General features: G+C 40.8%; 1 protein-coding gene across 2 annotated transcripts in view; it reads left to right on the plus strand.

The window, feature by feature from the left end:
* GABRG2 (gamma-aminobutyric acid type A receptor subunit gamma2) overlaps nt 1-25,218 on the plus strand; it is a 384,270-nt gene that overhangs the window by 236,531 nt on the left and 122,521 nt on the right. For both annotated transcript variants that reach the window (XM_063447499.1, XM_063447500.1), the window contains exon 8: nt 4-209. In XM_063447499.1, coding sequence (XP_063303569.1) covers nt 4-209 — 206 coding nt within the window. The remainder of the gene's footprint in view (nt 1-3; nt 210-25,218) is intronic.

The following is a 25,218-nucleotide window of genomic DNA, read 5'->3' on the forward strand; positions in this document are numbered from 1 at the left end:
CAGGTATTACAACCGTCCTGACAATGACAACTCTAAGTACAATTGCACGGAAGTCTCTACCTAAGGTGTCTTATGTGACAGCAATGGACCTCTTTGTATCAGTGTGCTTTATTTTTGTATTTGCTGCTCTGATAGAATATGGAACTCTCCATTATTTTGTCAGTAACAGGAAGCCAAGCAAGGACAAGGAGAAAAAGAAGAAAAATCCAGTGAGTATTTCGTTGTTATTCACTTATTATTATTATTATTATTATTATTATTATATATTTTATGTGTTCAAGTAATACATTTATGTATAGAAAATATAGCCCATTTCTATTCTTCTGATATTACCAAATAAGGATTTATCATTATTTTGGATTAATAATGTACATATTGATATGGCAGTTAGGTATAGATCAGGTTGGGATTAAGTTAGTTCAACAACTCTCGTGAAGTGTTTTAGCTAAGTAACTTGCAGATGCCTTAACAGTAATAGTTATGGAAATAATGCAATAACTAAAATATAGCATGATCCATAATTAACATGATTTTAATAGAATAAAAATGAGGCAAAGTCATAAGTATAATTCATTTAAAAACAAGTCTGAGGCCGAAGTCTGCTTCATGCCTGAGTGCTAGGAAAATCAGGCTTATATAGCTGTAAACCAATAATAAATTAGAGATACGCTGCCCTTCACTAATATTGTCACCCTTTATAAATATCAGCAAAGAAGGCTGTGAAAAAGTATCTTTAATGATTAACCTTTTGATCTTTTTTTACATAGTTGCATAAGTATATATCGAAAAGAAACATGTTCCCATCAAGCCTTTCTCACATTTGTTTTTGCTGTTGATCCAAAAGAAGGCAAAAAACTCAGTTTGAAGCACTTCCAGATTTTTGCAACGGACTTGGAAAAAACCTTGAACCCATATTGGAAGTTAGATATCTCATTGCATCTAGATACTATTACTCCATTGATTAAACATTATATCACTGAATATTATGTTTTTGAAAGTATTCATGCAATTGCTGTTTAAACATCTGTATAGACTCTGCTATAACCACTTTTTCTAGTGCCATAATATCCTTCTTTAGAACAGGTGCCCATATTTAATTTTTTATTTTTTTATTTAAGTACTTTAAATAAATGTAGGGGGTAGATTTGCACTATTTGGCTATCAATCTCTCATTTTCTAGTTTAGCCACTCTATTTGCCTTTTAGCATGCATTATTGGCCTCCTTATATTTTATATAGGAGGCCACTGATTTGTCCAATTTAAATGTTTCAAATTATATTTTCCTATTTTTAATCAAAATATACTCTGCTCTTATGGATTTCAAATAATTGCAAACACAGCACATGTTTATAATATTTCATCCTTTTAGTCCATACTTTGTGTTACCTCCTTTTGCTAAGATAACAGCTCTGAATCTTCTCCCAATGGCTGATGAGGGTCAAGATTCTATATCAAGGGATCTGAGACTATTCCTCCATACAGAATGTCTCCAAAACTTTACATTCCGAGGTCGAAGCTGGTGTACTCTCCCCTTCAGTTCACCTCACATATTTGCTTTAGGGTTTAAGTCAAAGGGCAGGGTTGGTGGTGAAAGGACCTTTTTTTTAGCTTCCTGGCAGTATGGTGTCAATTTAATATCTGCTGATATTGATAGTGTTATTGATTAACAAAGTGTCCAGACCCTCTGGCAGAAAGACACCCCCCCCCCCCCCCAAAGAAAAGAGCTACCACCAGAGTTTACTGTGGGCATGAGCAACTTTTCCATATGGCTACCTTTCTGTGTGCACCAATGTTGGTGTTTATTGCCAAAAAAGTTCAATTTTAATTTCATCTGACCATAGAACCCAATCCCATTCCAGTAGTGTCCTGCAAACTGAAGATGCTGGAGTTTATTTTTTGCAGAGTAGAGTTTATTCTTCCAAACAACTTGTGGTAATGTAGGTGACTTTGATTGTAGTTTTGAAGACTTTCTGACTCCAAGATGCAACTAACTTCTTCAATTCATTTGCTGTGATCCTTGGAGATTGTTTGGCCACTCCAACCATCCTCTTCACATTGTGTTGAAGACACGCATCCTCTTCCAGGTTGATTCTTGAAAACCTTCCAAACAACTTGTGGTAATGTAGGTGACATCAGATTGTAGTTGTAACGGACACCTCCCATTGATGGACGCTTCCTAGCTTGCGCCAAGGACCACAAGCACCGCACTGGACACCACAACCAGCGCAGACTCCACAACCGCCGTAGCTTAACTGGAGCCGCACCGTCTTCCTTCCACCCTGGAATCAGCTTCTGTCCTCCAGGACCATGTGGGGAAGACCTCTCCTCCAGGAGAGCATATCAGGAACAAGAGCTAAGTGATTAAAGCTCAAGGGAGTATGCAGAGCATAGCAATCCCCAGTGTGATATAGCAGTTCCCTCCAATAACGAGACAAGGCTACGTATTGAGGGTCAAGAAGATCTCTGGTTTAATTACACACACTCTGCTTTTATGCAATTCTCCCCTACAAGGGAGACGCCCACATACAATTATACATTACCCAATCACACAATGGTTACATCCCACAGATTCCCTCCCCTTAGCCTGAGAGGTAACCCAATTATACGTACAATTTAAACATACTTTTTACCCAACTTTCATAACTCTAAAACCATGCATCCAATATTAATAACACTTACATATTATTAATCAGCACATTCCAAATACAAACATACCCAAAATCATTCGAATCCGTTCAGCCGTTCGGGAGATAGGTATAAGTCACTTTTGACCGACCGCAAGCACATTTTCATGCCCAAAACAGTTCCATGGATTTGGGCTGTGCGGTCGGTCTATTTTGCACCGAGATAATGACTAAGTCCCATTCGAACAAGCGTTCGAATCTTCGAATGGGGCTTAGTCTCCAGCCGCGGTGTCGAAGAAGGTACGGGTCAGCGGTGTTCGTGCAATTGGGTAGCCGCAAACAGTTCCATAGATTTGGCTGCACACACCGCTGACCGCGTTCGAATAGGTTAAAATGGCCGCTGCCACGTGTTCGTTTGTCGAATGGCGGCCACTTCGGCACTTCGACGACTTCGGCACTTCGACTGCATTCGAAGTGCCAGTTTAAAAGTTGTAACCCTGCTCCAAAGCATTTGAAGGGCCAGGAACAGCATTCAAAATCCATTATGCCCAAATGTAATTCCTAAAGGGCAATACATTCCAGGGCCATAACATGAAAGAAAGAAACTACCCAACTCGGGTGTCTTGCGATAAGACAGCCAGATGGGTAGAGGCCCAGTCCAATCTTAAGCTAAACGTAGCAAAAAAACAAAAGAACTTTATTAAAGTCTATTAAAAGACTGGGTCAGGATAGTAATAGACAGAGTCCTATAAGGAGAAAGATAATTGCATGGATAAATGGCTTACAATAAGCTGATACAACTAGACAAGCCCCTTGCTTATAGGTCGAGGCAGTATGCCCCAAATATGTGGGCAAGACCTTTCGCCATTTTAGACTTAGGATACGCGAACACGTTAACTCGGTTAGGCGACATCTGGAGACGCCAGTCTCGAGACACCTACACCAACACCATAACCACTCCTCAGCGGGTATTCGATTTATGGGTCTTGAGCATATACCACAACCCCCTAGGAAAGGGAACTGGGATTTAAGACTTAGACAAAGAGAAGCATTCTGGATCTATCATTTAAAAACACGTTCACCTATGGGGCTGAATGAGGGTTTCTCTTACTCTCCATTCATTTAAAGTACTGCCGTATTCTGATAAACAATGTTATCTTAATAACAAGCTTGTATATATGTACATATTTCTTTATTATTTCTATTTTTCTGCACTTCTTGGCTACCCCTAATTTATACTCTCATCATGCTTTGCATGCCTGTGGCTTACCTTGCTCCCTTTCACTGAGTGCTCTATCATACCCCCTGCCATGACCTTAAATTTAAGACCATTCACTTGCATAAATAAATAAATTTGGAGGAAATTTATAGATACATTTTTTAGTGACAATACAGTATCTGTTCCTATGTTGCCAGGTTGTTACAAAATCGGCTATAACGGATACGTGTGAATTATACTATGAACTAGCTCTTGGCTCCTGTTTATACAATCTATATCCAAGTGATTTAAAGGTCCTTTGTTTACATTGTCAGTGGGAACGAACTAGGCACTCAAAGGGTTAATCCTCCCGGTCTAAGTGCACTCGTCTCTCTTTTTTTGGTCGGCAAACACGTGAGGGGCTGGATTTACGGCATGTTATGCCACCCCCCCTTTTGTCCCACTCGTTAGCCGGCCAATGCTCCGAGCACACGGATTGGTAGATACCCAGGTGGACATAATTGAGATACCGGTATAAAATAAACCGCGGGGACAGCCTCCCTTCAGATACCCCTGATGACGGCGTACGGTTACGCCGAAACGCGCGTCTGGTTCAGTCTGTTTTCACTTACCTGAGCACTTCAGCACCTTTGCACTTATGTTCGTTTAGTGATTTAACTGGGGCTTTATATGTATGGACTTAGTCTAGTCTTAGAATAGAACACCCACGAAGGTGTTATCTAGGAGAATAAGGGCTAGCACAGGGATTAAGGGGATCTGTGTGGGAGACTATTTACTTTATTTTTTCTCTCCTCCCTCCTCTCCCTACTGCTGTTTTGTTTCCCGGATAGTTGCATGGTTTAGCATACTGCCTCGACCTATAAGCAAGGGGCTTGTCTAGTTGTATCAGCTTATTGTAAGCCATTTATCCATGCAATTATCTTTCTCCTTATAGGACTCTGTCTATTACTATCCTGACCCAGTCTTTTAATAGACTTTAATAAAGTTCTTTTGTTTTTTTGCTACGTTTAGCTTAAGATTGGACTGGGCCTCTACCCATCTGGCTGTCTTATCGCAAGACACCCGGGTTGGGTAGTTTCTTTCTTTCATGTTATGTAATTTCAGGGTTATGCCCTATCACCCAGTCTAGGTGACCGTCTCTCTTGTGGCACGGAAGTTGGGTTCGGAATTTTTTTTCTTCCCTAAATGGTCACCAACATTACTATTTATCAGTCTCGATACTTTCATTAATTCAAATATGGCTGGCTTTCTATCTAATAAGCCTAATGCAAGTACTTAGGTGTGCGGACGATGATTCTGTTTTCAGTACAGATAGCACTCTAGAAACACTGTCACCCCCTAATATTCATACTAGTTTTAACAAACTAACCAAACTCTTTAAACAGCAGATCAGGATAAGTTGGGAAGTCTCTACCCTTGAAAAATATACTGCCAAAAATATTATACCTAGAGGGTTAAGGGTTCAGACTTTCCCGTCTAGACAAGCTGTGACAGAAGAGTTTTATAAGGAATGGGAGGATGCTCAAATACTTTCATGAATATCATCTGTAAATATGAGTCCATGAAACTAACCAATGTTCAACTTGAATTGGACAAAGAAATCGAGTTGGTCCAGGGATTCAAAACAGAACCACAATTTGAGTCACTTGAAATTAAACTTAAATCCAATTTGGACAAATTCTCACATATAGTAAAAGTAAGGAAACACCAGAAATATATGAGAGACATAAAGGATTTTGAACAAGGTAGAATCTACCGCTCCTTTAAAAAGAGATCCAAAGTGGATTCCGATCTATTTAGTACATCCGAGTATGACTCAACAGACACGGAAACAGAAAAGTCCCAAGGTTCTACCCCTAGAAATCCACCCAAAAGTATTCTTAAGAAAGGGGTGGATTTTTTAGGGTTAAGACAAGCGGACCTAACTCAGGGTCCGCACACCAGGTACCGAGGCAGAGGTCAGAGACGACGCAGGGAATAAAAGAATCTTCTCTGCTTATCATTAACCTCTCCAACACCACCCTTAGCACAACCGAACTTAGCATACTGGAAAAGGGACTATCATTTGTACCCGTTCCAACATTCAGCAAGTTCACCTGGACTAAGGATGTTAATTTGTTCGTGAGGAAGTTGGCTCTATTCAAATATCATGCAGTACGAAAAGAAATCAAGGCACAAAGTCTGGGCCTCTTACCAAAAGACCTAGAGTGCCTCGATACTCTCGTTGAATTGCTTAATTCTGGGGAGGGCTCCATACATCATGACATTCCATATACTAACTTGAAACCCAAGAGTAAGTTCACTCCACACTTTCAAGACTATAAAAACCTTGAGGTATTTCTTGAAATGGTAACTAGGGAAATTGAAAACATAAATGTGGAAGATTTTGATTTATCTCCCAGTGGTAATCTTAGTTCACAGGAAGCATTAGCTCTAAAAAAACTACAGAGCTATACGAATCTGATCTTTAAACCCTCGGATAAGGGGGGAAATGTGGTGGTACTCAATAAAGACCACTATATTCAAATAGCAGAAAGATTACTATCTGATGAAAGCACTTATCGTGTACTTGCTAAAGACCCTACGCAACAATACCAAATTGAGTTAAAAAGCTTACTTACAAAAGCAGTCAATCAACAACTCATCAATTTAGACGAGTTTGGGTTTATGTGCACTAAACAGCCAGTTTTATCTACCTTCTACTGTCTGCCTAAAGTGCACAAATCACTAACAGACCCAACCGGTAGACCTATTGTCTCCGGCTGTGACAACTTGACACAGAATGCTAGCATTTATGTTGATAAAATTCTATCTCCAGTAGTGCAGAAACTACCCTCTTTTCTTAGAGATACGAAACAAATGCTAAACTTACTAACCAATCTCGTCCTACCACCAAACGCCACTCTATGCAGCCTAGACGTGGAGGCCCTATATAGTTCAATTCCCCACAACCTTGGCATTAAACATACCCGTGAAATGTTAAAACTTGAAACTGACCTACCCGAGCACTATGTGAATTTTGTAACTGAACTACTTGAATTTATTTTAACCCGTAATGTCTTCTTGTTTAATGGCAAAATCTTCCACCAGACCACTGGTACAGCTATGGGGACGTCTTGTGCGCCCTCATATGCCAATCTCCATCTCGGCTGGTGGGAGAGATGCATTAAGCTAGACCCAAATTTGAAACCTTACATCGATCAGATTTTTTACTGGAAAAGATACATCGATGATGTGTTTCTGATATGGCTAGACACATCAGATAAATTCAATGAATTCGTACATTTGCTGAATAATAACGAGTTCAATCTACGTTTCACTAGTGAAGTGGGAGGTCAAAAGCTTTGTTTTCTGGACCTAACACTACAGGTGTCTGGGGGCAAAATTGATACAACCCTATATAGGAAAAAGACGGCCTCCAATAACCTCTTATGTTGGTCCAGCCATCACCCCACACCGCTCAAGTCTGGAATCCCCATAGGTCAATACTTGAGACTTCGCCGGAATTGCTCAACAATGGAAGAATTTAAATTAAAGGCGAATGAATTACGACATATGTTTAAGACCAAGGGTTACCCAAATAGGGTTCTAAAAAGAGCTTACCTCAGGGCTATCCAGACTGAACGTGAAACACTGATCACAGATGTGAGTCGAAAGACTGAGCTAAACACAATACGCTGCATCGGTACGTTTGATGCAGGATGGGATACCATGTCAAATCTCTTTAAAAAATTCTGGCCCATCCTCAAGTCTGATAAGCACCTTAAAGAAATCCTGCCACCCTTCCCTTCGATTACAGCAAGAAGAGGTAGGAACTTGAGAGATATTTTAGCACCTAGTCATCTCTCGACAACCTCCCCCTCTGGCTACTTTCAAAAATACTTACCTATGGGTACATTTCAATGCGGTCACTGCAGTGCATGCCCATTCATTAGTAGACAATCCAAGACAGTCCCTGACATGGGTGATTCAAAGATGTTCAAACCTCGTTCCTTCTTTAACTGTCACACAACAGGAGTAATTTATTTGTTGACTTGCTCCTGTGGTCTAAAATATGTGGGCAAGACCTTTCGCCATTTTAGACTTAGGATACGCGAACACGTTAACTCGGTTAGGCGACATCTGGAGACGCCAGTCTCGAGACACCTACACCAACACCATAACCACTCCTCAGCGGGTATTCGATTTATGGGTCTTGAGCATATACCACAACCCCCTAGGAAAGGGAACTGGGATTTAAGACTTAGACAAAGAGAAGCATTCTGGATCTATCATTTAAAAACACGTTCACCTATGGGGCTGAATGAGGGTTTCTCTTACTCTCCATTCATTTAAAGTACTGCCGTATTCTGATAAACAATGTTATCTTAATAACAAGCTTGTATATATGTACATATTTCTTTATTATTTCTATTTTTCTGCACTTCTTGGCTACCCCTAATTTATACTCTCATCATGCTTTGCATGCCTGTGGCTTACCTTGCTCCCTTTCACTGAGTGCTCTATCATACCCCCTGCCATGACCTTAAATTTAAGACCATTCACTTGCATAAATAAATAAATTTGGAGGAAATTTATAGATACATTTTTTAGTGACAATACAGTATCTGTTCCTATGTTGCCAGGTTGTTACAAAATCGGCTATAACGGATACGTGTGAATTATACTATGAACTAGCTCTTGGCTCCTGTTTATACAGTCTATATCCAAGTGATTTAAAGGTCCTTTGTTTACATTGTCAGTGGGAACGAACTAGGCACTCAAAGGGTTAATCCTCCCGGTCTAAGTGCACTCGTCTCTCTTTTTTTGGTCGGCAAACACGTGAGGGGCTGGATTTACGGCATGTTATGCCACCCCCCCTTTTGTCCCACTCGTTAGCCGGCCAATGCTCCGAGCACACGGATTGGTAGATACCCAGGTGGACATAATTGAGATACCGGTATAAAATAAACCGCGGGGACAGCCTCCCTTCAGATACCCCTGATGACGGCGTACGGTTACGCCGAAACGCGCGTCGGGTTCAGTCTGTTTTCACTTACCTGAGCACTTCAGCACCTTTGCACTTATGTTCGTTTAGTGATTTAACTGGGGCTTTATATGTATGGACTTAGTCTAGTCTTAGAATAGAACACCCACGAAGGTGTTATCTAGGAGAATAAGGGCTAGCACAGGGATTAAGGGGATCTGTGTGGGAGACTATTTACTTTATTTTTTCTCTCCTCCCTCCTCTCCCTACTGCTGTTTTGTTTCCCGGATAGTTGCATGGTTTAGCATACTGCCTCGACCTATAAGCAAGGGGCTTGTCTAGTTGTATCAGCTTATTGTAAGCCATTTATCCATGCAATTATCTTTCTCCTTATAGGACTCTGTCTATTACTATCCTGACCCAGTCTTTTAATAGACTTTAATAAAGTTCTTTTGTTTTTTTGCTACGTTTAGCTTAAGATTGGACTGGGCCTCTACCCATCTGGCTGTCTTATCGCAAGACACCCGGGTTGGGTAGTTTCTTTCTTTCATGTTATGTAATTTCAGGGTTATGCCCTATCACCCAGTCTAGGTGACCGTCTCTCTTGTGGCACGGAAGTTGGGTTCGGAATTTTTTTCTTCCCAGTCTTCTGGTCCCTAGAGGTTTCTCATTTTCTCCATTCCAGGGCCATAGTCGCAGGGCAGGAGGCTAGCGATCAGTCCTCTCCAATGCCCAGTGGCAAAGGGCAGTTTGTCACAGTAGTTTTGGAGACTTTCTGCATTTCACATCTATATTAAACAATAAAGACACAACTTTATTTACAGTATATTTAAAAAGAGTGCCACTGTTAGTGGAGGGCATTGTAGGTGTATCTTTAGCTGCAAAATTACAGATTAAGTTATGTCGATCTCAGATTACAACCACAAGCAGTACTATCCTGAGAACTGTAGTAATACATTGCCAATCTAATTACCAATTTAAACAGAAGTCTATTATATTACGATATGTCGTATGCATATATTAACATTGTTTAGTTTAACTAAATAGCACCTGTGAATTATTCCACAGTACAGGATTAAGATACAGAAATGCAAAAAGCATGGTGGGGATTGTAATATGGTCTTAGACTATGCAGTGGATAGTTCTTCAAATACGAGAGAAACACAAAATAGTCAGAGGTCGTTACTCCTAAAAATTTTGCACTCCTACCAATTGATTGATTGCTGGCGTATTTTCCATCAGTGTGAAAGGGATTACACTTTTTACTCATCAGCTGCAGATAGCTATTCTATGATAGACATGTTTTTTGTAAATCATAGATATCTACTGGTAAAGGGTAAATATTATATAGGGTAATATTTGGTAAAGGGAGCAAAAACAGGAAATATAACGTGGTCTGACCACGCCCCCATTTTCTTGGATATCGAACTGCAGGATGATGGGAAGTGTAATAACATATGGAGATTAAATGAGTCTCTTCTTGATGACCCAAGGGTCTCCAAGGACTTATCAGAAAAACCTTCTCAATATTTTTTAGATAATTGTACAGACAATATTAATGAATCATGGATATGGGAAGCGCATAAGAGTGTGATCTGGGGGGTCTTAATCAAATGGGGTGCTAGATGTAAAAAGGAACGAGCCGAAGAAATACAAAGGCTAGTAAAAAAAATTGGATATACTGGAGTCTATGCATAAGCAAACTCCAACCGAAGAAAATTTTAAATGTTTATCGGCAATTAGATCTAAGCTGAGGTCATTATTGACTTATGAGGCCCAAAGAGCGGTCCAGCTGACACAAAGTACAATCTACACACATGGGGATAAAAGTGGGAAATTGTTAGCTAAAGCCTTAAAAGTAAAGTTACAAAAAACATATATACCGTATATACTCGAGTATAAGCCGACCCGAATATAAGCCGAGGCCCCTAATTTTACCCCAAAAAACTGGGAAAACTTATTGACTCGAGTATAAGACTAGGGTGGAAAATGCAGCAGCTACTGGTAAATTTCTAAATAAAATTAGATCCTAAAAAAGTTATATTAACTGAATATTTATTTACAGTGTGTGTATATAATGAATGCAGTGTGTGTGTGTGTGTGTGTATGAATGCAGTGTGTATATGAATGCTGTGTGTGTATGCAGTGTGTGTATGAATGCAGTGTGTATATAATGAATGGAGTGCAGTGTGTGTATATGAGTGCAGTGTGTGTATAATGAATGCAGTGCAGTGTGTATGAGTGCAGTGTGTATGCAGTGTGTATATAATGAATGCAGTGTGTGAGTGCAGTGTGTATATAATGAATGCAGTGCAGTGTGAATGCAGTGTGTATGTATGAGTGCAGTGTGTATGTATGAATGCAGTGTGTATGAATGCAGTGTGTATATAATGAATGGAGTGCAGTGTGTGTATATGAGTGCAGTGTGTATATGAGTGCAGTGTGTGAGTGCAGTGTGTATATAATGAATGCAGTGCAGTGTGTGTATGAGTGCAGTGTGAATGCAGTGTGTATGTATGAGTGCAGTGTATATGTATGAATGCAGTGTGTATGTATGAATGCAGTGTGTGTATGAATGCAGTGTGTGTATAATGAATGGAGTGCAGTGTGTGTATATGAGTGCAGTGTGTGTATATGAGTGCAGTGCGTCTGTATGAGTGCAGTGTGTATATAATGAATGCAGTGTAGTGTGTGTATATGAGTGCAGTGTGTGAGTGCAGTGTGTATATAATGAATGCAGTGCAGTGTGTGTATGAGTGCAGTGTGTATGTATGAGTGTAGTGTGTATGTATGAATGCAGTGTGTATGCAGTGTATGTATGAATGCAGTGTGTGTATGAATGCAGTGTGTATATAATGAATGGAGTGTAGTGTGTGTATATGAGTGCAGTGTGTGTATATGAGTGCAGTGTGTGTGTATGAGTGCAGTGTGTATATAATGAATGCAGTGTAGTGTGTGTATATGAGTGCAGTGTGTGAGTGCAGTGTGTATATAATGAATGCAGTGCAGTGTGTGTATGAGTGCAGTGTGAATGCAGTGTGTATGTATGAGTGCAGTGTGTATGTATGAGTGCAGTGTGTATGCAGTGTGTGTATGAATGCAGTGTGTGTATGAATTCAGTGTGTATATAATGAATGGAGTGCAGTGTGTGTATATGAGTGCAGTGTGTGTGTATGAGTGCAGTGTGTATATAATGAATGCAGTGCAGTGTGTGAGTGCAGTGTGTATATAATGAATGCAGTGCAGTGTGTGTATGAGTGCAGTGTGTATGTATGAGTGCAGTGTGTATGTATGAGTGCAGTGTGTATGTATGAATGCAGTGTGTATGCAGTGTGTGTATGAATGCAGTGTGTATATAATGAATGGAGTGCAGTGTGTGCATATGAGTGCAGTGTGTGTATATTAGTGCAGAGTGTGTATATGAGTGCAGTGTGTATATAAGGAATGCAGTGTAGTGTGTGTATATGAGTGCAGTGTGTGAGTGCAGTGTGTATATAATGAATGCAGTGCAGTGTGTGTATGAGTGCAGTGTGAATGCAGTGTGTATGTATGAGTGCAGTGTGTATGTATGAGTGCAGTGTGTATGCAGTGTGTGTATGAATGCAGTGTGTGTATATAATGAATGCAGTGCAGTGTGTGTATGAGTGTGTGTATGAATGTAGTGTGTGTGTGTGTGTGTGTGAGTGCAGTGTGTGTGTGTGAGTGCAGAGCATTGGTGGGGGTGGTCATTTTATTAATTATTATTATTATTTAATTATTATTGTAATATATATATATATTTTTTATGTTATTATTTTTTTTTATTATTATTTTTTTTTATTTTATTATTATTTTTTTTATTTATTTTTTCGTCCCCCCTCCCTGCTTGTTAGCTGGTCAGGGAGGGGGGCTCTCACTCCCTGGTGGTCCAGTGGATGGGCTGTAGGAGGGGGGCTGTCAGGAAGCTGTAACTTACCTTCACCGCAGCTCCTGTCAGCTCCCTTCTCTCTCCTCCGTCCGTGCAGCTCCCAGGCCAGCTCCCTCTGCAACTCTCGCGGCCGCGCGGAGCGTTGCCACGGTAACCCGTGGCAACGCTCTGACCCCGCGGCTCTCGCGAGAGTTGCAGAGGAAGCTGACCTGGGAGCTGCACGGACGGAGGAGAGAGAAGGGAGCTGACAGGAGCTGCGGTGAAGGTAAGTTACAGCTTCCTGACAGCCCCCGGTCCTTGTCTGTATTATGGCAATGAAAATTGCCATAATACAGACAACTGACTCGAGTATAAGACGAGTGAGTGTTTTTCAGCACAAAAAATGTGCTGAAAAACTCGTCTTATACTCGAGTATATACGGTACCCAAAATAAAAGACACACAAGGGAAAATTTGTAATACTACTGAGGAAATAGCAAACACTTTCAGGAATTACTACAAAGACCTTTACAATTTAAAACCCCTTGAGAAGACCCCATATAAAAGAGAACAATATCTATCTAAAAATATTCCATTAAAAATTTCTAAAGAAACATCAGCCCAATTGGAGGACTTGTTTTCCCTTCAGGAGCTTTCGGCAGTGATAAAGGCAATGCCTCTTAATAAAAGCCATGGGCCAGGTGGTCTCTCAGCACACTATTATAAACAATTCCATAATATTCTTGAGCCACATTTTCTTACAACTTTTAAAGGTCTATCTCCAACTATGGACATTCCGCCATCAATGTTGAGAGCAGTAATTGCTGTGATACATAAAGCAGGGAAAGATCCAGAAATATGCAGTAGTTATAGACCGATTTCTCTTATTAACGTTGATTGAAAAATATTTGCAAAACTCTTGGCAAATAGGCTTAAGCCCCTTATGCCTGGACTGATCCACCCTGATCAAGCTGGCTTTGTCTCTGGCCATGAAGCCAGAGATAACACTACTAAAATCTTGAATGTAATACATGGAGCTATAATAAATAAAAGTCCTACAGCTCTGTTAACTATAGATGCCGAGAAGGCCTTTGACAGAGTGGATCGGTCCTATCTGTTTGCAACTTTAGAGGCATGGGGGCTCGGCCCGAGATTCTGCAATTGGGTACAGACCTTAGAGGCCCCTCTGCTAATGTCCGTGTTAATGGTCAACTTTACAACCCCTTTTTTATTAGCAACGGCACTGGTCAGGGCTGTCCATTGTCCCCTCTTCTTTTTGTTTTAGCATTTGAACCTTTTTTAGAAGCCATACGAAAGAATATAGACATTAAAGGATATAAGTATATGGGAGGAGAGGTTAAAGTAACTGCTTTTGCCGATGACGTTTTATTTACGCTTATAGAACCCCGATATACATTTCCTTATGTTCATGAGGAATTGGAGAAATTCGGTGGCTTATCTAATTTTAAACTAAACTCAGATAAGTCTGAAATATTGGGAGTGGGGATAAATACAGGAATTAAAGAGGAATTACAAAAGCTATATCAATATAAGTGGACAGACACTAGTATAACATATCTAGGGACACAACTGACGATACATCTAAAAGATTTATTTAAATTGAACTATGGAAAATTATTGAGAAAGATTGAAGAAGATCTAAAAAATGGAACTAGGCCTCTTTCACATTGATCGGGAGAGTTAATATTATAAAAATTATGATTTTACCTAAGATACTATACTTATTTCAGACATTGCCGGTCTTACTGCCAAGAGACTTCTTTAGAAAATTGCGATCTACATTCCTTTAATTTATATGGAACCATAAAACTCCACGTTAGGCGTATAATACATTGACACTACCTGTCGAGAGAGGTGGCTTGGGTCTTCCGCATATCTATAGATACTATGTTGCGGTATTATGTGCGCGAATTCGAGAATGGATGGCTATAGACAAGGGGAAGCCATGTTATAAAATAGAACAGGATTTTATAAAGGTTAAGTTGGAGACCCTGCCTTGGCAGAATTGTAAATTAAAATTACTATCATCCTCTAAACACCCAATTATAAACCACACCATACAGATTTGGAGAAGGCTTAAAGATAGATGGGGGCTATCCCCGGGACTATCGGTATTCTTTCCAATAGCATCTAATTGGAATTTCCAGTTTGGGCGTGGTCATAAACTATTGGAAAAGTTAACCGGAGATGCAGACCCTTCAGTAACAAGTTTAATAACAAATGAAATACCCAATAGATTAAGATAGTTCCCTTTATGGGACAATATGACAGATCTTATAGATAGAATGGGTATCATGTATTTAAAGTTTTTCATAAACCAAAAAGTGTTACCATATTGGCAGACGAGAGAGAGAACAGAGTTTGAGTCACTTTGTGGTCCTGGAATAGAGAAAAAAACGTTACCTGTCCAGTATATATAGTTTAATTCATAAGGGAGCCATGGAGAAGACTGTCCCTTCATTCCAATTGAAATGGATGCAAGGTGTGAATATTCAAATGGACAGCAACGATTGGTCATTTGTGTTCAAATTGGGGATAAAAGCACAGGTGAGCACTTCTTGGAAAAATTTTTTTTTAAAAGAGTTACTAGATGGTACAATACTCCAGACCGACTTAAAAAATACAGAGCACTGGCTTTGGATGGCTGTTGGAGATGTGGTGAGTGGGTATGGGGGGGGGGTAACTTATTGCAAACTTATTGGGAGCAATTGCTTACAGGTACTGAGTGTCATTTATTAAATTTTACCAATGCCCGATCAATTATCCCCATCCAAGATTCTGTTGGGTTGGCCAGCTTCCTTCAAGGAAAATAACAAACAGATATTGCTGAGTTACTTATTGAATGAGGCAAATGCTCTGATCCCATTGTATTGGCTTAAATCTAGTATCCCGGCTAAAGAACAATGGATTCTTAGAGTGGAAGCTTTGAGGGAACTTGAAGAAGTTCATTGGGCCATTCAGGGGAAGAGAGACCATTATGATAGGACATGGGAACTATGGCGAACGCATTGGGCAGAAACACCATAGCAAGACAACACCATAGCAAGATTACGTTAAGACATACTGAAGATGAGTTATTAGACCACTAATGTTAGAAGTATTGGCAGAACCCCCCCCCCTTTTTTTCTTCTTCTTTTTTTTTCTTTTTTTCTCTTTTCTCCCCTTTGTTTCTTGGATTGTTTAAAGCATATGATGATATGGGACTTTGATAATGCGATTTGGCAATGGCATAAAGTTGTCCCAATATCTGACGCAAAAAAAAAAAAAAAATAATAATAAAAAAAAAAGAAATGCAAAAAGCACCAATTTTAACATAGATACAGCCTGAATGCATCCAAAAAGATGCACAATTGCAAATTATCATTAAGAAGAAATACTTTATTTAAGGTACAGTTACTCATTGATGTAATAGGTCTATGGTCTCTGGCTCCTTGCACATATAGAGCTCAGGATGGAGTCCTTTGGCTAGGTGTACATGCAATCCTGAAAAGTTATTTTCAGGCTTTTCTTGTATTTTTACATAAAGCTTGCAAAGCTCCTATAAATCATGTCATTGTATACAAGTCCAGCAAATGTCTATGGGTCTACTTAGCCCTGTAGTTACAAAAGTTCAGAATCCATTTCACCAGCCAAGAGTCCAACTGCCTTTTTATACAGGCTTCGACCTAAACAAAAGCTGCACAGTAACAGTAACAAGGGTAAACCTCAATAGCCAATTCCAGTGTTCAATTTGCAACTGTGAGTATTTATAAATTATTAGTTGGTATCATTCAGTAATAACAAAGTCAGCTCACAACCAAGCATACTCATCCAAATCATCTATATGGATATTCTAAATTAATGTATAACTGTTACCCTCTAGGATAAATAATTCTCAATACCCAATAATTATTTTCCCAAGGCTAGGACACCAGAATTTCTAAAACAATTAAAGAGAGACTCTCAAAGTGGTTTGATATTCCTGGCAACTTTGTTTCAGATACAGGGACAATAGTGGTCTCCTAGTGGTCCTTATCCCCCCTCTCCCTCCCTCCCTCCCCTAGTGGTCCTTATCCTCCCTCCCCTCCCCTAGTGGTCCTTACCCCCCCTCATGATCCTTACCCCCCCAGTGGTCCTTACCCCCCCTGGTCCTTACCCACCCCCAGTGGTCCTTATCCCCCCTCTCCCTCCCCTAGTGGTCCTTTCCCCCCCTCATGGTCCTTACCCCCCCCAGTGGTCCTTACCCCCCCTGGTCCTTACCCCCCCCCGGTCCTTACCCACCCCCAGTGGTCCTTAACCTCCCTCCCCTCCCCTAGTGGTCCTTCCCCCCCTCATGGTCCTTACCCCCCCCTGGTCCTTACCCACCCCCAGTGGTCCTTATCCCCCCCTCTCCCTCCCTCCCCTAGTGGCCCTTATCCCCCTCCCTCTCCTAGTGGTCCTTACCCCCCAGTGGTAATTAACCCCCCAGTGGTCCTTACCCACCCACAGTGGTCCTTATCCCCCCCAGTGGTCCGTTATCCATTCTTAAAGACTTTTCCTATCTTGAAGCTCATTCAGATTTATTTTTGTTGCAGCATAGTTTTTTTATTTTTATCATCAGATTTTTGAGAATCATTTTTTTTTAATAGTTAAGTCAAGATTTATGCTTTTATCCATTTGGTCTTTTATGAGCCTTAAGAAAAGAAGTAAAAAGAAAGAATATGCCTGAGAGTAGGCAGGTTGGGACTGGGACAAAAATTCAGCCCGGTCAGTTAAAGGCTGAATAGCCCACTGGGAGAGGTGGAGCCAGAAAGTGGGATGTCATCACTGATGACAAGCACCCCTCCCCCCAAAGAGTAATTTAATGTGATGCCCCTATAAAGCATCCAGTGCTCTGGGGTGGAGTAAATGTCCCGGGGGGGAGTTCTGCACAATGAAAGCATGCGCAATGAAAGCATACACAATGCAAGAATGCTAGTAACTTGTTTATGTGGTTCCAATCATGGGATGCCAGAGAACAAAATTGGAACAGGGCTGTTGTTAGTATGTATTGTAAATTTGTAGGATGCTCTCTGTGGTGTTGTATGTGCTTGGATGTTGCTTGTGGGATTGCAAGTGTGTAGAGGAGGCTGTTTGTTTTGTAGTGTGTATGTAAAGATGTCAATTTCTGGTGCAATGTGTGGATAGGGGCTGTAGTGTGTTTGTGTGTGTTTATAATTTGTATATTTCCAGTCACCCTCCTGTTAGCCTACATTTTGTCTGCAGGAGGCTGACTTGCTTGAGGTGCTCCTGGCTGAGATTTATGTGTGGGGGAGTCTGCAGCAACTCGCTTCCTGCTGCCTCTTTCCTTTCTGCATGGCGCTCTCTATAACGGGGAGGAAGCCTGACTGGGTCCCTTTTTCATGGTAGTTCTGCCGCTGCTTCTTTCACTGCTGCAGTGCTGCCTTAGTGCTGCACTATTTTCTCAGGGGCAGGATGGGGGGACCTGCATACATCTGCCACTGGTACATAGGGGGTACAGGGATAAGGTGTGTGCACAGGTGGTGTATAGGGGAATAGTGTGTGTATTTATAGGAATAAGATTATGATAGAATGTCAAGTGGCAAATAGCAAATACACTAGAGGCCATGGGGAGTAAACTGGCAGGTATATGTACTGGGATGACTTTAATACACTTGCCAAACATACTAATGGACTCGTACTGTAAAGAGTTTCTTATGCAATACAAATTCTAGTAGTCTAGGAAGCATGTTGGTTACATCCAATCTGGGTATTTATCATACTAACCTAAGAAAAATGTATTTAGCACTAGATAGAACATTAAAAGCAGGGCTGGAACTACCATAAAGCAGCACAGGCAGCCCTTAGTCTTAGGGCACACTGTCTTAGGGCACACTGGCCTGGGGTGCAATATCTGGGGTCTAGGTGGCCAGGAGTAGGAGAGAGCTCAGTGCTCCCGTTCCTGCTGGTAACTTCCTGTAGCATGGTCAAGCAGACCTTGCAGGAGTAGAGGATTTCTACATGGCTTGACAGGAAGTGCCTGGTAAGAGCACAGAACAGCTCCCTGTCAGCCCTGGTAGAGAAAACAGATGCTCCTCTAGAGTGGTCTGCTCAGCCACGCTACATGAAGCAAGGTTAGCAGGTGTGCAAGGGGGGAAAAGAGGACACAAAAGGGCCTGGGAAGAAAAACATAGAGAGGGGCTGGTGATGGGACAATGACACACCAAGGGGCTGATGAAGGGAACAATGGCACACCATTGGCTTGGGGAAGGGCACAAAAACACACAAAGGGGCTGGAGAAGGAGAGACTGACATACATTGAGGGACTTGAGAATGGGGACAATGACGCACACAGAGAGGTAGGGAATGGGACAATAAAATACACTGAGGGGATGGAGAAGGGGATAATGACATACACAGAAAGACTGGGGAAGAGAATCAAAAGAGGAGAGTGAGTGTAGTTGGACTAGCCAACTCCTACACGCTCCTTTTTACTCCCCATGACAAGCTAATGTACCTTCATGTATATAGTGCTATATACACAATTTCTGTGTTAATACCTCCAATGCAGGGGTTTATAGTACCTATATGAATATTTCCTGTTTTTTCTCTCCTGCCCCTCCTCGTTTTTCCTTTTTATTCAGATACCTATACCTTGGAGCTTTTTGACTCCTCATCAGAATTAACTCTATGATACCATATTTGCCCACCCTCTAGGTCTTATTGTGTATTGGCACTTTTTGTAGCCAATTTTTTAACTTTAATTGTATTTGTTTTTTTTGCAATAAAGGTTTAATCCCTCTCCCCTCCCCCTTCCCTTTATATGTGATTTTCACATTTTGAGGTATATATTCGAAAACGAATTTGGTCCACACCCATGGTATGGGAGTGTTCCCCACATTCAGTTTTCACTTTTTTTCTCTCTTTTAGACTGGGGAAGAGAACAATGACACAGAAAGGAGCTAGAGAAAGGGACATTTGGGGGGGGGGGGGGGGGGGGAGTAGCCAAAAATGCTTGCACCGACTATGATTAAAAGTATGAAGTTTATCAGTCAGTCAAAGCTGGGAAAGATGCATAAACAGTACAGAAATTCTGTGAATCACAATATCCATTGCAAATATTAAGGTGACCATAAAAGCTCCAATTAAGCATGTTGCAAGACATGTACGATAGTGAATTAGGCTGTCAGTACAAGGATGATTAGGGAATGCATCTGAATATAGCTAAACTGGGCATTTGTCACAATGAGCATATAATAATCCTATGATGCAAATTAGGATAGTGCTTGAGTAAAATAATATATGAAACCCAAATACCAATTTTGGTGAGAAAACAGGAAAATAGAGGTGATTCCTCCAAACCACTCATAATTATAATAAGCAAAGAAAATGAGAAAGATAAGGGAAAGGAAAAGAGTAGAGAAGAAAAGAAAAGAAATAGAGTGAAGACAAGAATAGGGAAAGAGACAAGGGAGAGGAAATGGGGTTGAGAGAAGGGGTCCTATTGACCAGCAGAAGGATACTGCCATAGATACGTCTATATAAACCTTTACACTACTTGTGGTGTTGTAGGCCTCAGGTCCAATATCTTATGTTTTTCAATAGGTATCTCCAAAATAAGAGAATTGTTATGTACCACAAGACCTGCTGCAACAAACACCATCCAGCATTAGTTTGTACCAGCTTTCCAGTTAGGCTGATTGGGTAAATTGTAAATTCTCTAGCCAGATCTGCCAAAAATGGCACCCATTTAGCTCAATGACTAGGCCCCACCAACAATTAAGTTAGTTTTACATGACCTATGCTTCATAAAACCATGCTGATTATTTCTAATAACAAAGTTCTTCACAATGAATTCCTGAATATTACCCTTCAAATACTTTCCCAGCCACAGAAGTTAAGCTCACATGTATATCATTTACAGGCAAAGGTTTTGAAGCCTTTTTAATAAAAGAACCACATCTGCCTTTCTCCAATCCTCTACAATTCTTGAAAGAGTAAAGATTAAAAACAACTTATTTCTACACTTAGCGCCTTATGTACTTACAGGTTAATACCATCAGGCCCCGGGGCTTTGTTTATTTTTCTTTAGTTTCTGAAGCACCTTGTTTTAAGTTAACCAATCACAATCTCTTACCATAGGTTTCTCCTATGTATGCCCTAATATATACTGAAGAAAAATGTTTATTTAAAATGTCCACCCTTTCCTAATGTAGTGGTCATGAATTAAATATGAATATTAATATTTGATTAATATACAATAATTAAACAATAAGTTACAACATTAATACATTTTATAGTTGTTTGTATTATGGTCACATATGTGAATAGAAAACACACAACACTTAATATTAATTGTCAATTTACTACAATAATTATAGCAAGTATAAGGCTATAACAGATGCTAGCAGTAACTATGAATCAGAGTACAATACAATACAGAATATGAACACACTACAACATATTACTAACAAATGTCCCCAGCCCTTGCTGGGGCTAGAGAGTCAGAGCTACATTCTGCACAGTCAAAGAGAAATCCTTAATATCTATTACCTCTGCTTTTTATTCCCAGTGGAATGTCTCATGAGAGGAAACTTCCCTATAGTAGGCTGCCAGCAATACATTACATAAGGAAACTATATAATGGAAATTGATCCTACATACTGCATCTAGTGGTGCGTGCCTCTAAAGCATTTTATTTATTTATTATTATTATTATTATTATTATTATTATTAGCATGTATATAGCACAAACAAATTCCATAGCGCTTAACAGTATTATAGGATGGGGAGATTTAACAATAAATGAGGACCCTGCTCAAACAAGCTTACAGTCTAGAGGAGGTGGGGTATGAAACACAATAGGACAGAAGATAGCTACCAAACAAGGTGGGACTGAGGCAGAGCTGGAGGAGAGAATAGAGTGCTGCCCTTAGGAGAGAGCAAGGGACGGGAATGTGAGGTAGAGGTTACTCTGGGAGGCCATAAGCTTTCCTGAATAATTGGGTTTTAAGGCATTTTTTATATGATTGAAGACTAGGGGAGTTTCTGATGGTGGTAAACAGGCTCTTCCAAAGGAAGGGAACCATCCGCAAGAAGTCCTGCAAGCATGAGTTGGTCGTACGTTTGCGAGTAGCTGACCGTAGAAGGTCATAGACAGAGCGGAGAGACCGGGCATACTTGTGGATTAGTGAAGAGATATAAGAGGGGCTTGAATTGTTCAGTGCTTTATAGGTATGGATTTGTACTTTGAATTGCTTCCTATAGGATGCAGGAAGCCATGGTAGGGACTGACGGGGTGAGGTGTGAAAGGAGGGAAAACCAATCTGGAGGAAGCATTCATTACAGACAGTAGAGGGGCAATGCGGCTTCTTGGAAGACCAATTAGGAGAGGGTTACAATTAGTGATGTCACGAACATAAAATTTTCGGTTTGCGAACGGCGAACGCGAACTTCCGCAAATGTTCGCGATCGGGCGAACCTCCATAGACTTCAATGGGCAGGCGATTTTTAAAACCCACAGGGACTCTTTCTGGCCACAATAGTGATGGAAAAGTTGTTTCAAGGGGACTAACACCTGGACTGTGGCATGCCGGAGGGGGATCCATGGCAAAACTCCCATGGAAAATTACATAGTTGATGCAGAGTCTGGTTTTAATCCATAAAGGGCATAAATTGATACCGGAGAAACTGACGGAAGCCAAGCACAGGTCCCTTATATAGGCATGTAGCTCCTCCCATAATCAGTTCAACCTACACATACTCTTATCTAATCAACCGAATAGAGACTAAAATCCTGTTTGACCACATGGCTTGCCCAGCACAATGGAGGAGGGGAAATACTCATATATCCTGTATCCCTACTTATGCTCCTTACACTACTGATTGTATCTTAGCTACGTGTAACTGACTTAACTGGTACATCAACATATGCAAGTGCACATACCACGTGGCAATCTTGTCCTAGTAAATTTATTTTTACTGAGATTCCACCACATTCCCCCCTTTGATGCTTCTGATATTTCACAATTCCAGATGCATCACGTAACCATAGTTTGCTTACACCTCAGGTTGCTATGAACCAGACCAGACTTTGCGACTCCCTAACGATATGAATCCCTCAACATTCCTCTTCCTGTACTAGTTCTCCCTGATTTAGAGCCTCATACCTATATATAGCCATTATCTGTGCAGCAGCCTTTCTCTCTGCTATATTCTCTATAATGCTCTGCACATACCTAACTACCAAAGGAATCAGACATGGTAGGAGAAGGCACAGCATCAAAATTAGCATGACTCCACCTACCAATGCCTTAAGTCCTCCAAACTGCTCTTACCAATTACCAAACCAACTACTTGGATTATACCCTTTCCATACCTGGGTAGGCACATGCGCTAGTTTAACCATATGGCTAGTAAGCTCAGCTATTGCTTGCCCTTCATCATCTATTTGAAGACAACAATTGCTTAGGTTAAACTTCCCACATACACCTCCCTCTACTGCCAATAGGTAATCAAGGCTAATCTATTTTGGTAAACGGCTGTCCTCATCCTAGTATTATGTTTCGCTAGGAGATTGAGCGCTTGTGATGTCTCATTGGTAATTATCTCAACCACTGCCTGTAACCTTATAATGCGGTTGAGCATATATATTGGGGTTCTATATCCGAAAGTACCATCTTCTGCCCAAGTGGCTGGCCCATAATAATCTATGATACGCTGGGGAGGCCATTCATTATCTTCCCAGGTACCTATCTCTAGGGGTCCCCTTTTCTTCCTATGATTCACATCATATACTTTAACTCCCAAAGTCTCTCCTATTTCAATAGGCAACAAGAAGAAGGATGGTTTGAGCATACCTAACACACATGCCCCTTCCCAGTCCTGTGGTAACTCTGAATAGGCCTTCTTACCACAGATCCAGTACAAATTTGCTGGGGCTTTCCAACTAGATGTGATAGATAGATCAAACCACATGTCCTTTAAATTGGCATAACTTGCAAACGGGTTAGGTGGTTCTGAGACATTTGAAGCCGACCACCAGGTTGTATTCTTTGTAGTATCATCATAAGCTTTTTGCCCTATACAAGTTAGTTCTCCTACAGATGTGTTAAACATTATTCCTTTTCTTCCTATGCAAACATAACCTATAATGGAGGTCTTTAATCGCCACTCAGATTTACCTCTAACACTCATTTGATAATCGGCTTGAGAAGATGTTATCTGTTCAATTGTCTCAGAACCAGAATACATTACCTCCTTTGCTTCCCAGGGCCATTGGTCTCCCATATTAGTACCTCCACACACATAGCAGTTGGTCACATTAAGACTACCCGCAATACTCTCGGCTACATCAATAAACAGGTTCTTAGCATTATGGGGGATCTTATTTTCTACACTCATCTCTTCATAAAAAGAATGGAAAACCTGATGAGTTTGGGATGCTACGGTATCGGTCTCTATCCCTATAAATAATATTGTCCCAGGATCCAAACCCGTCCCATATATCTGGAACCCAAATAAGTTTCCGAACCTATCTATAAACTGTTCAGGATTATTAATAAGCATATAGACTGGGTTACACTCCATAGACTTACAATACGGTTTGGTAGGCAACTTAGTAACAATCATATCCTTATCTACTGTCTGTCCCCAAGTTGCCCACCCCACACAAGACCAATATGGGCAATAATTATAATCCCTATCTGGGCATTTTGGAATTACGTACTTATTTTTACTACTGGGACAAATATACTTATCGTTAGACCCATACGTTCTCTCCCACTTAAGATCCCCGCATACATTCCACGGTTTTCTACCACTTGATATCGCCTTACATGCATCAAATAGCAGAACACCCGAAGAATGTACGGTTTCTAATACTGTTTTGTTTATTAGGGTCCCCTGTGAGTCTCCATTCCGGAGGGTCAACCAAATTGTACGGGGTTGATACTCTGGATTGAAGCACTTAGGTTCGCCTACTCCTAAATGGCATACACTATACTCTATACCTTAGTATCTACACCTTGATACATATCCTTTACATTCATATTGTGAATGCCAAATTAGGGTCTGGGAAATATGATTACCTGTTATAGTAGTCTTAATGCAAACCTCACAGCTAGGTGTGTCGGTACCTCTACCTTCCTGAATAATAAAAAACATAAAAATACACATTATCAAGAGCACTTCTTTCGACGTCTTCATCCTCAGTCTTCGTCCGTGCGATGGCACCTCAGCTTCCAGGATGTAAGGGCTGCAAGGAATGGAGTTCTGCAGGTCCTCTCTTCCCTTCACAGAGGTCCCTTCGAGACACCCTGGCTTTGTTACGTGGGTGAGTGGTCTGGCTTTATTATGGCCGACAAAACACTCACTTACTGATCTCTTTAAACACACTTGTAATCCCAATATCTCCTCGTTACTCCGACTGAGTCATGCGCTTTAACCGGATCTTGCAGGGATTCTCTGGATCTGGTGTAGCTTGCCAAGAATCTACTGCTGCTGGTTTAACCCTGGAGTGATGAATCCACTGAGTCACTTCAGCC

This window comes from Pelobates fuscus, chromosome 3 (genome assembly GCF_036172605.1).
Source record: "Pelobates fuscus isolate aPelFus1 chromosome 3, aPelFus1.pri, whole genome shotgun sequence".
Lineage (NCBI taxonomy): Eukaryota > Metazoa > Chordata > Amphibia > Anura > Pelobatidae > Pelobates > Pelobates fuscus.